Source organism: Leptopilina boulardi, unplaced genomic scaffold (genome assembly GCF_019393585.1).
Source record: "Leptopilina boulardi isolate dan_hultmark-lab unplaced genomic scaffold, ZJU_Lbou_2.1 LbouV2_121, whole genome shotgun sequence".
Lineage (NCBI taxonomy): Eukaryota > Metazoa > Arthropoda > Insecta > Hymenoptera > Figitidae > Leptopilina > Leptopilina boulardi.
The window spans coordinates 314,740-331,917 of record NW_026137665.1 but is presented as its reverse complement, the minus strand read 5'-3'; the positions used below and the strand labels follow the sequence as shown (position 1 = coordinate 331,917).

At 28.0% G+C, this 17,178-nt stretch overlaps 2 protein-coding genes across 5 annotated transcripts in view; both read left to right on the top strand.

Moving 5' to 3' along the window:
• Nucleotides 1-17,178, top strand: part of LOC127285229 (neurocalcin homolog) — a 229,210-nt gene that overhangs the window by 119,745 nt on the left and 92,287 nt on the right. The window lies entirely within an intron of this gene.
• Nucleotides 1-17,178, top strand: part of LOC127285211 (neuronal calcium sensor 2) — a 192,067-nt gene that overhangs the window by 119,492 nt on the left and 55,397 nt on the right. For all 3 annotated transcript variants that reach the window (XM_051311119.1, XM_051311101.1, XM_051311109.1), the window contains one exon: nt 14,909-15,031. In XM_051311119.1, coding sequence (XP_051167076.1) covers nt 14,921-15,031 — 111 coding nt within the window. In that variant the 5' untranslated portion in view covers nt 14,909-14,920. The remainder of the gene's footprint in view (nt 1-14,908; nt 15,032-17,178) is intronic.

The window sequence follows — 17,178 nt, the reverse complement described above, 5'->3', positions numbered from 1 at the left end:
ATTACACAATTAGAAATCAATCAAAATTTTCAGTAACTGACAATATATTGATATCATCGGTTAGGTCCCAAGTGGAAATTGACATTTCAGTAAATTTTGACCGACTTCGAGTGTAACATTGATTGAATTTGTAATAAAAATAATAATAATAATAATAAAACATCATTTTTAAAAAATTCTCACAAAATATGTACATGAAATTGTATTTCCCAATTCATTTTTATATAGACAAATACAATTAAAATATTATTTCTAAAAGTTTAACTATTTTTTCTAATAGTTTTGGAAATATTTTCTATTAAATATTTGGAAAAACTGTTTTTCTTACTATACCTATTATTTTATACATTGCAAATTGTCGAATAATCAAATAGCAGAAATATTTCGGAGCCAATTTTAAAATTAACCAATCACAATTTTTATGACAGGTTCTGATTGGTCAATTTTAAAATTGGCGCCGAAATATTTTTGCCGTTTGATTATTCGACCATTTGCAATGTTGGATAAATACTAATTTTAATTTAATAACTTTATAGTAACTTTTAATTTTAACAATAAAGCCACTAAATTTTTACTAGAGCAGGGTGCGGTAGTTGACGAGGATTATGAAAAATGGCGAGTGCCCACTTGGAAAGATTCCCCGGAAAGTGCCCCCTGGAGGTTCTATCAGAATTACGCCGGAACTTCCATCGTAATTCCGTCGGAATTCCATCGGAGTTCCAAAGAATTTCCGATGGGATTCCGACGGAATTCTGACTGAATTCCGACGGAATTAGGACTCTAAAATTTTTGAAAAAATTAATCGGAATTCCGTCGGAATTCCATAGGAAAGTCTTTGGAACTCCGATGGAATTTCGACGGAATTACGTTGGAAGTTCCGGCGGAATTCTGATAAAACCTCCAAGTGGGTGGGGACAATGGAAACCAACTATTTTTAAACAAACAGGGTTGAGAAGCAAGAGCAAAAAATATGTTTGTCCAAAGAAAAGTTGGGTAGGATTGAAATTTTGTCCAATAATATTCGAAAAGTGTATTTAACTGTTTAGGCTGTGTTTACAATACAATACAGTTAAATATGTACAGTTTTCAAAAATTATTGTTGGACAAAATTTCAAACCTACCCAACCTTGCTTTGGACAAATGTATTTTTGACTCTTGCTTCCCAACCCTGTTTACAACTGTCATCTGGCAATTAAGATAAATTAAGAAATTATTATAATTGCATTAATTGACAACGCTTGAAAAATATTTATCAAAATGTACAATGTTTAAAATTTTGTTCATTTTTATATAATGAAATTATGAAATTATTGATAATCATTTATCAAACATTTGTGACCTTATATCGAATCAAAACATTGCATTCCAAAATGATACTATCAAATTAACCAGTGCGTATATTAAAAAGTTGATTTCAACACAGTGTATATTTACATAGATCCAATTAATTGAGAATTAATTATCATTTCAATTTAACTTTTCTCATAATATTTCAATAATTATCTTTCCTAGATTCATTTCCAAGTCGTTATTCTTGTCACGTACTGATCTCTTATTACGGGTAGATAGGAAACTCTTCAACTGGAGTCAATTTATTATGCTCATCGCGTATGTCTCGTTGGTTTCCTGTTTCGTTTCGTTACGGTATCCAATCGATTTGGACATATAACTTGTGTCTTCTTAAGTGTAAATACAAAAGACGTATTTTCTACTGACACAGCATCAATTTTTAAGGTTTTTAAAAAATAATAGTTTTTACAGTGAACAAACAAAAATATTAAATCGAGTTCCTTGTTTTTATAAAAAAAAAAAAACATTCTAAGTTATGTGATTGTTTTTGTGCATTACCAAATGGATTAATTCTTCAATAAGAAGGTTCGTATATGCATTTTCTGGGGTATTTCAAATTAGATACTTTCTTTTATTTCAATTAATAATCATAATAATAATTAAACAATTATAATAGTTTTTAAAATTTTTTACAATTTTTACATTTATGTTTATTACACAGTACAACCAGAAAATTTTTTTTTGATTTAAAGAAATTTTTTTTTTGCCATTGACATGAAAAAGTGTTTTTTTTGTGCCTGTTTTAGGCAGATAAAGTAGCACTTTTTAAGACAGTTTGGGCCAACTGTCTAAAAAAGACTTTTTTTCGCCATTGACATGAAAAAGTGTCTTTTTTGTGCCTGTTTTGGGCAGATAAAGTAGCACTTTTTAAGGCAGTTTGGGCCAACTGCCTAAAAAAGACTTTTTTAGGCAGCAAACTGCCGTATAAAGTCTTTTTTAGGCAGTAAACTGCCCTATAAAGTCTTTTTTAGGCAGTTGTTAATTTTTGCATAATTTTTTTTTTTGCTTTTATTTTATTTATCAATTTTTATTATTTTTTTTCTTTAAAATTGTTTCACTTTTTCATAACAATGGCGAAAAAAATAGCGTATGTGGCTCGCACGTAGTAATTTTTAGGTTCGGATGATTTCAATACTCGCTGTCTGTGCGACTTCGGTTCGACTCGGCTCGCTTTCGGCTCGACTCGACTCGCCTTCGGCTCGTCTTCATCTCACCTACAGCTCGCCTTCGTCTCACCTACGTCGCACTAACGACAGCTCGTACTGAAAATTACATCCTCACCTAAAAAGTACTACTTTACGTGCTTGCCACATAATATACTATTATAGGCAGAAAACTGCCCTATAAAGTCTTTTTTAGGCAGTTGTTAATTTTTACATAATATACTATTCTTTGATTTGTTTTGTTTCATTAAAAATAAAAAACAAAGTTTTTAATTACAAGAAAGTATCTTTGAAAAAATTTAGTTTTTTAAGTATATGAAAAATGAACTTTACATAACTTTTGAACCTTTGTGAAGTTCATAACGTTTAGGGGAGACCGGGGCTGAAAGTGCCGATTTTGAGAAAACTAAAGAAAATACTAGTAAAATGACAACTTTTTATTTTACTTCATAGTCTATCTTTTGTGAAATTTAATGTAGTTTTTGAATCCAGTATTATTTTTTGATAATATTGAATAGTTTTTTTGTAAAAATGGATTTTCTGCAGCGAGGCGAAGCGACACATCGAGCTACGCCCTGGGGAGAGTTGTGCCGACCCCTGGGTCGGTTGTGCCGCTCAGATTTTGTAGTTGCTTAACTTGAAGCAAATGATTTTACGTGTAAGAAATAAAATAATTATTTCCAATATATGATTTAATATTATTTATTAATATATTTTTATAAACATTTAAAGGTTTTTGTGAACAATCTTAGGATTTCTAGATTTTAGTACCACTTTTAGTAGGTAAAAATAAACAATTTCTGACTTATATTATATAATTACATAGTTAGTCAGTCACTTAAAATATAGTTTTCGTAATAAGTATTTTTATTATAAACATTCAAAAGATTTTTCCAACAATCGTAACACTTATAGATTTTTATAAATAAATAAACATTTCTGACTTAAATTTTACAATTACATAATTAATCAGTCTTTTAAAATATTTTTTCAAATAATTATTTGTATCGTTAATTAAGTGTAAAAACTCTACTTTCTGATTAATAAATAGTTTTTGAGACGTAAATACTTATTCCGAATGCGATTTATTGAAATTACAATTGACACACATATAACTGACCCTTTTTTTTACACTTCACACATTTTCAATGTGCCCAGTTTTTGCAAACTATGCATTGAATCAACTTTTCTCTTGATTTCGGGTTGGAATAACTATTCGAACAAACGAGGCAATAGTATAGATTATGGTTATGTAGCGATTGACAGCGGCACAACCAGCCCCAAGCGAAAGGCACAATTAACCTCGTTGCGTCAACGCTCACTTTTTATCATATATTAAAAAAGTAGATAAATAAAATGTTAAGATCAATACACCATTGAATCCCTCGATAAATTTGGATCATTTTAAAAAAAAATACGTATCGATATCTTTAAAAATGCAAAAAATAGACCAAAAAGTGTAAACATGAAAACTTGCACGTAAGTGACGCCAAAGCACCAAATTACTAACAGCTAATTATTCCATAAAGCAAACAAAATCAAAATAGTTGCCAAAGATGCGCATAAGTAAAACAATACTTTTCTCACTTCCACTTTTCAAAAAAAAAATTTTCTTTTTGAGATATTCCTATCGGCACAACTTACCCCCGGCACTTTCAGCCCCGGTCTCCCCTATATGATTAACGATTTTAAAAACAGAATTCAATATTCTTCAAAAAAAAAAAAATAACAAACATTGTTGCCTACAAATTTTACTTTTAAAAATACTACTTAGCTAAATTTTTAAGACAAAGAGATATTCTATTTCACCGATACTTCATTTGATCGAATTTTCACTTGTCCGAATTTTCATGATGCTGAAGTCCGCAACGTTTTTATAAACGAAAACGAAAATATAATTAGAAAATATCTATTAATTTGGGTTAAAATTAAAGTTATTCGGGGGTAACTAGTTTTTATAAAAGTATTAATTTCTTGAAAGTTTGTGCAAATCAAAATTAGAGATATAAATTGACATGAAAAAATAATTCTATTTTAATTTTTCGTTTTTGAAAACATTGCGGACTTCAGCCTCATGAATTTTTATTACATAGAATTGTTAAAACGTCGAATTTCAATTTGATCGAACTTTCATATATATATATCATATTATCCACTTGGCATAAGTTTAAAATTTGAAATCAACCAATCAAAAAAAAAAACCAAGAAAATTGTGATTGGTTGATTTTAAAACTTCCGCTGAAATGATTCTGCCAAGTGTATGATGGGATATGTGAAAGTTCGATCAACTGGAAATTCGAAATTCTATAAATTTTATCGAATAAAAATTCGGATTGGTGAAATAGAAAATCTCTGTCTTCAAAATTTAGCTAAGTAGAATTTCTGTTAAATAACAGTTTTCTTTATATAGAAATTCTTTTAATTGAAAATTCTGTTAATAAAAACATTTTTAAGAATGAATTATATTCGGCTAAATAGAAATTCAACAAAAGAACAATTCTGATAAATAAAAATTCTTTTTTATGAAAATTTTTCTAGATAATATATATTTTGTTAAATAGAAATTGTGTTATTAGAAAATTCGATGTATTAGAAAATCTGTTTTATTAAAGTTCAGTTAAATAAAACTTCTACAAAATTAGAATTTCTTTAAATAGAAATTTTTCGATATTAAAATTGAGCTCATTATAAAATCTACTTTTTTAAAACTCTACACTGAAAAAAGGGTTTTGTATTGACAACCAAACGTTCGGTTGGTATTTAAGCAAATTTTTTTGTTGAATCAACAAAATTTTAATTGTCTCAACCAAAATTTGTTTGACACAACCAAAATTAGAAAAAAACGATTTTTCTTGTCCTAACTAAAGTTTAATTGAGACAACCAAAATTTTGTTGATTCAACAAAAAAATGTTGGTTGCTTAAATACCAACCAAACGTTTTGTTTTCAATACCAAATCTTTTTTTCAGTGTATTAAATGTAAATTTGATAATTTTTAATTCGACACCACAAAAATTGCGCCAAGTCTAATTTGGGGAATATTCACAGAAAAAACGCTGGGTAAATTTTGTTGCGGGTAATTTTCACCAATGCTAATTCACATAGACGGTGGCGCCCTCAACTAGGATAAAATTTGTTGCAGGTAATTTTTATACCGATTTTGGGGTAAAAATTCTACTTTTTTTTTTCGTGTGTTTATGCATCTCAAATTATCGATTATTAGAAAAAAAAAATTTTTGCTACTTATAATGGCAACCGGACACAGATAATTTAAAAGTAAATTCATACCAAAAATATCAAGTTGATATAAAATTTTTTGAACAATTTGATACATTCATATATTAACTATATAAAGTTGGAAATAAAATTTATGGAGTTAAAAATCAACTTCAAAAATTTATTAACAAAAACAAAAAATCCCTTACTATGTAAAATTTGACCTCAACAAATTTCGATATCCATATATATGTGTATTCATTGATACTGTAAGGCACACAATTTAAAAGTGCTTTTAGCGAAATTAAAATTCGTTTATTTTAAAAGCCAGAGAGAAAATGATTTCAATTTTTTTTTTTAAATTTTAATTGATTGGCTTCTGATATAAAAAAAAGGTCAAAAAAATTTTTATTCCTTTAGAAGTATATGTATATTTTCTTTTTTGAAAAAAAAAAAAATAAAAATTCCTCCAAGTTTTATAGGTTTCCAATATCTCTATAGTTCGGGTCGCAAACCAACATTTCCGATATAAATATATATATAGTCGAGAGATGCGTTCAGTAGTAATAGTATATACGTGGCCAGACAAGTGGAAAACTCCATTTCAGGCTAATCATACTACTATATGGTATATGCTTCCAATCACTCTGGATTAAGAAAAGAATATTTCTCTGACGGCAATTTCATGCAAATTGATTTTGATGCGTATTTCTTTTATTACGCCAAATTAAAACACCTATATATATTTTTTTCCAAAAAAAAAATTATGTGCATGAAATTATTTCTATATAATAGGAATAATTTTCAATACAATAATTTTTTTAATTAAAATTATAATAATAATTTTACGAAGCTGAAGTACGCAACGTTTATGATAAACGATTTTTAAAGAAACAATTTTTTAAAATGAAAAATTCTATAATTTTTTGCATAAAAAAAATATTTTTTTATAATTTGTTGATTAATGAAAAATACAAGAAATATTTTTTAGTTAAAAAATTATAGAATTTTTCATTTTAAAAAATTATTTTTTTAAAAATCGTTTATTTATAAACGTTGCGTACTTGAGCTTCGTATAATTTTTTATTCTGTAAATTTGAAACATATTTATTTTCGCTGGTCCTTCGACTACTATTTTTGCGGAAAACATTTTTTTTTTCCTGATAAAATGTTTTTTTATGTATCTATTGTAAAAATTTTAAAACCCTTCAATGCTAAAAATTGAGTTATTTAGATTCAAATTTCAACTGTTATATGCTCAAAAAGTTCAAAATTTAAATCTAAAAACGCCAATTTCGATGCACGCGAATATTCACCAAAATTTTCAAATGGCCTAAATTCGACTCTCACAATTGTTCAATGGCCTAATTCTCACTTAGTCTAATCCGTGTATTTAACCTGATTTTTGCTTGGTCTAATGTTTATTTAACGTAATTCTCATTTTAATCATGTTCTGACCTAATTCTTATTTGGCTTAATTTTTCTTTAATCTAATTCTTATGTGGCCTAATATCGATTTGATAGAATTATTATATTTACCCTAAACCTAATTCTAATTCTATTTACTATTTATAGTAATAATCGGAACTTTAGAAAATTCAATTTTCTAGTAATTCGAACTTTTAATGATTCGAATTTTTTTGTAATTCAAATTTTTAGAAATTCGATCTTTTGGTAATTTTTACTTTTAGAAATTAAAAACCTTTGAGAATTCGAATTTTTAAGGTGAACTACCACCCCCAATTTTGAACAACTTAAATTTAAATTATCAAAAAAGATTTTTAAGACTCAAATGATGTGAGAAAAAAAATATAACCTCCTTTTTGGTAATTTAAATTTAAGTGGGTCAAAATTGTGAGTGGTACACTTAAAAGTTCGTATTTCTAAATAATCGATTTTTTTTGAATTTCCTACTTTTAGAAATTTAAACTTTTAACAATTCAATCCTTTGGTTATTCGAACTTTTAACAGGACAACGGAATGACGCGCAACCAGACGCGACAAAATTTATTTTCTATTTTTTGAAAAATCTGTATGTCATATTTTATTTGTATTTTAGAGAATATTGTTCTAAAATCTCATATATTTTTTGTGGAAAATACTCACAGTGTATCGATTTTTAATGTAGATTTTATTTGTTTTGAAAGAATGAAAAATTGTCAGAGAATATAGGTTTGGAAAACTATAACTTTTAGGAATTGAAATTTTAAAAAAGGAATATAAAATCATGAAAATATAAATGATTAGATTTTTTTTTGGTAAATTATTATAATTATTTGGAAAATCTTGAGGTTAGGCAAAAAGTAATATTTCTACAGAATCATCTGTATAATGTTTAGAATTTTGAGTATACAAAGAAAAGGTAGTGTCAATCTATTATATCTATTTCGACTAAAGTCGTCGCTGACTAATTTTTTAAAAAAGGTAAGATCACTCAGCGGCGCCATATTAGCAAAATCAAAAATGGTACATGAGACATTTTTTGCTCTTTTTTTTTTTTTGCTATTTTTAGCCGCCAAAAATAATTTTTTTGCTCAACACCCTTTCAAGATACCAGGACGGCGCTAGCTTGCTGACAACTCAGTGGTCAACTCTGATAAATTCATTTAATTCAAAATTTCAATTGGACCATATTTTTTTGCTTTCAAATGGCACCCCAGTTGATTTTCTAAAATTAAAAATGGCGGATCTAATATGGCGGAATTTTCTTTAAGTCTATCAAATTCATTAAAAATTGGTACTCTGGGGTTTTTGGGGTCGCTGAATACGAATCTGATGTCACTTTTCAAAAATTTTAAAAAGCGGAACCAAAATAGAGGATTAATTTTTAAAACCGTCTAGATTTGATAACAAATAGTTACTCAGGGAATTATGGGTTCGATAATTACGAATTTTTTTTTTTGGTCGTAATAAGCGACACTCCAAATTCCTGACGAACAAATTTCAAGAAAAATCTGTTAAACAGGAAAAAAAAACATCTTTTGTAACAACTTCGAAATTATTTTGAATTTTTTTGCTTATTTCGGTTTTTAATTTTCAATTATTTTCTTAAAAACTTAGAAACATTTTGGATTTTTTTGCTCTTCGGTTTTTAACTGTAACGTATTTTCTGAACAACTTAGAAACATGTTGGATTTTTTGCTCTTCAGTTTCTAATTTTAAAGTATTTTCTGAACAAGTTAGAAACATTTTGGATTTTTTTGCTCTTTGTTTTTTAATTTTAAACTTTCTTTTTAACAACTAAGAACCATTTTGGATTTTTTTGTTCTTTGGTTTTTAATTTAAAACTTTTTTAAAAAAAGTTATATACATTTTGGATTTTTTATGGCAGTTTTTATGGAAAATAAATTATTTTACATTAATTTCTTTTTAACAATTTTTTGCCAAAAAAATCTAAATTTTTTTTAAGTTGTTCAGAAAATACTTTACAGTTAAAAATCGAAGAGCAAAAAAATCCAAAATGTTTCTAAGTTTGTTAAGTAGATACTTTAAAATTGAAAACTGAAGAGAAAAAATTAAAAATGTCTCTAAGTTGTTAAGAAAATACTTTAAAATTAAAAAAGAAAGAGCAAAAAAATTTAAAATGTTTGTAAGTTTGTTAAAAAAATAGTTTTAAACTAAAAATCAGAGAGGAAAATAATCAAAAAATGTTTCTAAGTTTTTAAGAAAATACTTTAAAATTAAAAACCGAAATAAGCAAAAAAATTCAAAATAATTTCGAAGTTGTTAAGAAAGATGGCGGTTTTTTTTCCTGTTTAACAGATTTTGCTTGAAATTTGTTCGTCAGGAATTTGGAGTGTCGCTTATTACGACCAAAAAAAAAATTCGTAATTATCGAACCCATAATTCCCCGAGTAATTATTTGTTATCAAATCTAGACGGTTTTAAAAATTAATCCTCTATTTTGGTTCCGCTTTTTAAAATTTTTGAAAAGTGATTTCAGATTCGTATTCAGCGACACCAAAAACCCCAGAGTAACAATTTTTTAATGAATTTGATAGACTTAAAGAAAATTCCGCCATATTAGATCCGCCATTTTTAATTTTAGAAAATCAATTTGTGTGCCATTTGAAAGCAAAAAAAAAGCAAAAAAGATATGGTCCACTTGAAATTTTGAATTAAATGAATTTATCAGAGTAGACCACTGAGTTGCCAGCAAACTAGCGGCGTCCTGGTATCTTGGAAGGGTGTTGAGCAAAAAAATTATTTTTTTCGCCATTGACATGAAAAAGTGTCTTTTTTGTGCCTGTTTTGGGCAGATAAAGTAGCACTTTTTAAGGCAGTTTGGGCCAACTGCCTAAAAAAGACTTTTTTAGGCAGAAAACTGCCATATAAAGTCTTTTTTAGGCAGTAAACTGCCCTATAAAGTCTTTTTTAGGCAGTTGTTAATTTTTGCATAATTTTTGTAATAATATATAATATATTATATATATAATATATATTTCTTTAAAATTGTTTCACTTTTTCATAACAATGGCGAAAAAAATAGCGTATGTGGCTCGCACGTAGTAATTTTTAGGTTCGGATGATTTCAATACTCGCTGTCTGCGACTTCGGTTCGACTTGGCTCGCTTTCGGCTCGTCTTCATCTCACCTACGTCGCACTAACGACAGCTCATAATGAAAATTACATCTTCACCTAAAAAGTACTACTTTACGTGCTTGCCACATTATATACTATTTGGCGGCTAAAAATAGCAAAAAAAGAGCAAAAAAATGTCTCATGTACTCGGAGAAAAAAAGTTAGTCATATTAGCTAAAATTTAGCTATTTTAGCTAACCCTATTTGTTATTATATGGACAGAAATTTTCGTTAGCTAATACAGCTAAAAATTAGCTACTATAGCTAAAATAGTTTGCTGTAACAGCTAAATATTAGCTAGGGGAGACCGAGGAGGAAAGTAACAAAAATCAGTTTTTTTATGCTAGCATTAAAAATATTTGTCGGATAAATTTGTCCAATATATTAAATGAAAGCTTGGACATTCACCTTTTAAATAAAATTTGAATTAAACATTTATAATAAATTGACAGTTCACAGTATAACTTTTACGCAAGCTCTTCATCTGTTACTTTCCTCCTCACCCCCGAGGAGGAAAGTAACAAGCTCCTAGGAGGAAAGTAACAATATAAAATTATGTAAAATTCTTTAGACTAATGACTATTATTAATTAGAAATATTTTTATTAGGAACACATAAAAGTTTAAGTACACTTTATACTTATTTGGCACATATATGGGACATATTTAGCACATATATCGAACATTTTATGAATTTAGCTCATTTTTTTTCTTAAAGATATTTTATGCTTACCTAGATCACAGGTTTTTCTTAAATAAATCTCTGTTATTCGTAAAATTAAATACGATTTGCTTCAATCATTAATTAAAACATGGACAATATCGACAACAGGAGAAAAGTAGCGTGTTACTTTCCTCCTCGGTCGATTTTTTCTTGTATGTCAACAAAAAAGTTAAAACTACACAACTGTTAAATTGTTTGTTTAAGCACAACTTAAAGACAGATAATAAGGCTACAAAATAACGAAAGGCACATTTTGAAAAACAATAAAATTAAAGAAATACGAGAATTTGAAAATTTGAACGAAAACTTACTTTTGACGTTTTTTCTGCACGTCACACCGGAATCAGACCTAACCTTTCCTGTCAGGCTCGGACACACTATGGAGGAGGAAGGGGGAACAGTGCCGACTAAAAATATGTTTGAACCATGTCTATCCGATAATTTGTTTAAAAGTTATAAGCTTTGTTACTTTCCTCCTCTGTTACTTTCCTCCTCGGTCTCCCCTACTGTAGCTAAAAATTAGCTATCCATATAATAGCAAACTCATTTTTCTCCGTGTACCATTTTTTGATTTTGCGAATATGGCGCCGCTGAGTGATCTTACCTTTTTTAAAAATTATAATACTTCGCAGGAATGATTTTGAAGTTATCAAGATCACGAAATGAAAAAAAATTTATTAAAAAATTTAATTATTTATTGTAAAATATGAATTTAAAGCACTGCAAAAAGAAGTATCCTATTCTAAGATATTTGGGTAGCGTTTTTAAGACATTAGGCTAAAAAATTGACACCTCATATTCTTTAAATTCATATTTTACAATAAATAATAAAATTTTTTAATAAAATTCTTTACATTTCATGATCTTGATAATTTCAAAATCATTCCTGCAAAGTATTATAATTTTTTTGAAAATTAGTCAACGACGACTTTAGTCAAAATACAATGGATTGACCCAGTATGTTTTTTTGATATCTTGTAATACATTCTTGAAAATTGATTTCTCTTGAACTTTTTTTTTTCTTTTTGTTTTGTGTTGTGCGACGAACAGGAAATTGAATTAATGGATTGAGTTATATGACTTTGATATTCAGCGCATTAAGCGAGTCATCAACGAGGTCACGAAACTTTCCCTTTATGTAGAGACATGGGTGGTGGGTACATCCGAGAAACCTCAACACAATGCAACGTACGATAAGCGTGTTATAAGGTCCTGTGGTTGCAACTCGTCACCATGTTAAGTAATGTAATGGGTTTGACCATTGTGCGCGCTGTGTGACACTATCACACGTGTTTATATTGATACACGTTCGACCCCGTCACGAACTATATGTTCGGTGAAAACAATACTATGACCACATGTCCCTCTCTGCATTCGATAATATACATACGTATATATATAACGATCATTGATTTATGATAATAATAATAATAATAATAAATTATAATGCTTTACTCGTGCGCGACGGTCAATGCTGATGAATTTGTAATTGAAGATTGCACGGAAACACAGTCATTAGGATTTTCCGACAAGTTTGGGCATTTATTATTTATATTTGTCGGAATATATTATATGGGCATTCTATTTTAAAATTTTACACCCCTATAGTAAATTTGACAATATAAGACAAATTTTAAATAATTATTTCTCCTATTTAGTTAAATCAAATTACTTTTGCAATGAGTAGTTTTGAAATAGTAATTTTTAAACTTTATTATTGTAAAAAAAATTGAGAAAAAAATTTGATTAATTTAATAAAATTTAGTATAGATGATAATTTTTTTGGATTTGCATATAATTTAGTCTAGATATTATTTGGGTTTTGGTAAAAATCCACATTTTATTTTTAAAAATCCTTATTAAATGAGCTTTCGCCCGTCAATTAAATTTTATTTTTATAACAAACTCAAAAAATGTAAATTTAATTTCAGTATTTAAATCTGATGAGGCCCGACGTTGACGGGCGAAAGCTCATTTAATAAGAATTTTAAAAATAAAATGTGGATTTTTACCAAAAACAAATAACATCTAGACTTAATAAAATTTAGTTTGAAGGTTAAACTTGTAAATATTTGAAAATACGTTGTCTCCGATTTTGACAAATTCTATGTCAAAATTAAGAAAACTTAATAATTATCGCTTCTTTTTTCTTTAAATTCTTACTAAAAATTAATTTGAATAGGGGAGAGTGGGGCAAAACGGGGTACCCCCAGTTTTCCATGATAGGTATTTCCATTTATGTCACCTATTACATATACATCTTTTATATTACAACTAACATCATTTTAATTACATAACCAGTATATAAAAATTTATTTATTATATTTTATGCGACTTTTAAATTTTAGGTCAAAAGAAAATCGATTTTTTTTTATCGAAAGTAAATCACTTATAAAACTTTTTGTGTCGATATATTCGTTTCGGCAAGTATTACATCTTTTTCAGCATTTATTTACGAGTAATTTTCATTAAAAGTAATTGTTAAATTATTAACATTAAGCTGAGAATTTTACATTTTGTTAAAAAATGCAGTGCGGGGCAAAATCGGATATATTTAAAATTTAAATGCATTACACTATACATATTTAAATTTTATCTCAAAATAATCAACATGTATGTTTCGAAATCGATGTTTAACTTTCGATATATCATTTATTTACCATAACGATAAATAAACGATAAAAAATTAATGAAAAAATGAAAAAATTCGTTTTAAAAGATTTAACTGCTGTTATTCATTATTAATATAATATATTTAAATTAAATTTATTGAATATTAATTATTTTCTATAATGTAAGTGATATATAATAATAATTGAACAAAAAGTTAAAGAATATTCCATGATTTATATATTTTCTTGATGGTACCCGGTTTTGCCCCACCATCGGGGCAAAACGGGGTACTTTGCATTTTTTTTTTTGAAAAAGCTGGTTTAAATTGATCAAAAAAATTTTTTTCATACAATCGACCTTATTTTCTTATTCTCTAATGTTCAAGGAAGAACTTTCAACGACATTTGAACTAATTTATTTGATAGATTCTTTGTAAATCGAGAATTCCAAAAAGGTACCCCGTTTTGCCCCACTCTCCCCTACTTAAAAATCCGGTGCAATGAAAAAATTGATTAATAAATTTGTCAATAATAGCATACCTGCCATGACAGTTATACTTTGATACCAATTTAGGCATCAAAAAATGATCTTAATTTTCGGATCAATTCTTAAAAGTGATCCTATTATTTGTAACAATTTGATACCTAATATCGAATCATAAAACATTGAATGTGCGTTTTTAATATATATCTTGTAATATTACAAAAATAAAAATTCTCTTCCTCCTTTTCCTAAAAGAATTAATTCTTTATATACACAACAAATCATGGTAAATGATAAGTTATATATATTTCTTAATTACGTGACAGTAATTCTCTTTCTATGAAAATATATATTTTCCGGATGAGAATTATATAACGATTCTCCTGCTGGGAAACTTGCGCAAAAAAGGCAGACATTGTTTTCCAGTGAGAAATGGTATCACCCAAGGATCATTTATCTTCTTTTAGAAACAGCACGAGAGAGAACGAGATATATATATATGTTGTTATGTTAATGTATATATATATATATATATAGTTTTACATTGTTATTTGACCGCAAGTTTATAGTGAAAAGTCAAGAGATTTTGAAGATTATGTATATATAGTGCAAATAGAGAGTATAATTATTGAAAAAAAAACAATTTTATTGCTTCAGCGACGCCACGTACTCTCGTTCTTGATCGCATGAAGCAAATAGAAGCTCATAAATTTTATAGCTTCACACGTTTACGATGTTGTGGAAATTGAGTTTGAAGATGGAATCCCTTTCTGTTACAGCTCGCACCTAAAATGGGTTGTTTTGGGAGTAAAGACAAATTGAGTAAGGAGGATATGGACTTCCTCAAGTCGCATACGAGATACGATGAAGCGACTATCAAAGAGTGGTATAAAGGATTCAAAGTGAGTACACAAATACCTTAAATTTATATATATATATAGAATACATTTACATTCTGAAAAGGGGATTTTATTTATATCCAGGAAATTAGACCAGTAAAGTTAAAATTAAAAAAAAAAAATATTAACATTACTGGTCTAACTTCCTGGACATATTTTGTTTCCTACTTTTTGTATTACTCAGTAATTTACAAGTATCACTTTGTAATATTAAAATATTTCACCGCCAACGCTGATTCAGAAATTTTGACCTTTTCGCCTAGTATTCAACTCGCGTAGCGTTCAAAGTCGCGTAGGATTCAGAATTTCTCTCAGAGGATTGAATTAAATTAAAATTATTAAATTTTAATTAATAAACTAATTACATTAATAATAAATAAATAATTAAATAAATTAAACTGGACATTAAGAAATTATTTTTAAAAATAATTTCAATGAAATTGCCTAAAAACCAATAAATTATTAAAAAGTCTTGAAACGAACATAACCTTTAAATTCAAGTCATTTTTGGCGGGAACTCCACCTCCACTTGCGGCTATATTGAAAGTCTTGAAATTTACATAACCTTAAAATTTATGTCATTTTTGGCGGGAAATACAGAGAGAGATGAGGGAAGGGGGAAGGACTTACTGCTTTATTAGGGTCTTAAAACAAACATAACCTCAAAATTTAGGTCATTTTTGGCGGAGGAGGGGAAATGAGAGGAGGGAGGGGGGACTCCCCCCTCTTAGGTCAAGAATTCTTGAAAGAGCGGCGGCGGTGATATCTTTTTGTAATATAGGAAGATATATATATATATTAGTATTAAAGGCCATATGTCAAACATGACCTCGAAATTGAAGGTCATAGGTCCAACAACCACAAAATTCAGTCACAGATCAAACATAACCTCAAAATTAAAGTTCATACGTTAAAATGCCTTCATGACTTACAGATTAAGTGCTTTAAGGTCAAAAGATCATAGGTCAAAGTGAAAACATAATCTGAATGTTTGGCTAAAGATGATAGGTCAAAAAGCAAACATAACCTCAAAATTAAGCACTATAACAAAAGGAAATTTGATTATTGTGGTTTATTTTTGGTTTAGTATAAAATTTTGGTTCTTAGCCAATTTTATTAAAATTATATTAATATTTATTAAATAACAATTAAAGTAATTGGAAAATAAGAGTGTGTGTGTGTGTGTGACTTTCCGTGATAAAAGGAACCAAATATCCAAAATATTCTAGGTTATGTTTTTCATTTTTGGTCTGAAAATAGACAAAGGAGATCAAATTTTTATATAAACCATTGATATTTATTACATCCAAAATATTCAATAAAATCTAATTTTGCTGATTTAAAAAAGAACTTTCTATTAGATAAAACTATCACTAAACATAACCTAAACTTTTTCGTAGCTAAGGTATACCTTCTGTCGCGTATCGTCACCTATACATTTAATTGTCAGTCTTTAAACTCTCACCTTTTGTTTATTTATATTTATAAATTTCGAAAAGTTTAAAATTGCTGTTTAAAACTTTTTCTTCTACGTTCTCGTAACCCCCTTTTCATTTATTATTTCCTATACTATTATATATATATATATATATATATATATATATATATATACTAATCGATGTGAATAGAACTAACTGAGTTTAAGGGTTAACCAACTGTCCAACAATTTTAGCAATAACATATAAAATAGTTCGACCGGATATTCTGTAAAAGCAATTCTCGTGCATTAACGACGTATCTCTATACATATATATATAATTTAAATATACTGTCAGGAAGTATCTAAAATACAAAGTGTGTTAAATTTGAAGTTGAAACTAATTTCGAGTAAAAACCAATAATATAAGCACATCAGAGTTGTAAATAGGGGAGAGAACTTGGAAACTTGCAGTTTCCATTGGAGCTGTTTGCGGCCGCCAGACTCTCTCTCTCTTGATTCTCAACCGATCACGTTTATTTATTCAAGACTCTATGGTACAATGTGAAAACTGAAAGAAAAGACAAGTAAACAGTTCCATAATGACACAAAGAACTGTTGGAAATAAAATAATGACAGAGGCAAGATTTTATGCCTTTGACTTTTATTGAATTGTTATTTCTATTTTAAATTTCTCTATTGACAAGAGTAAATGATGTGTTCATTATCCAAT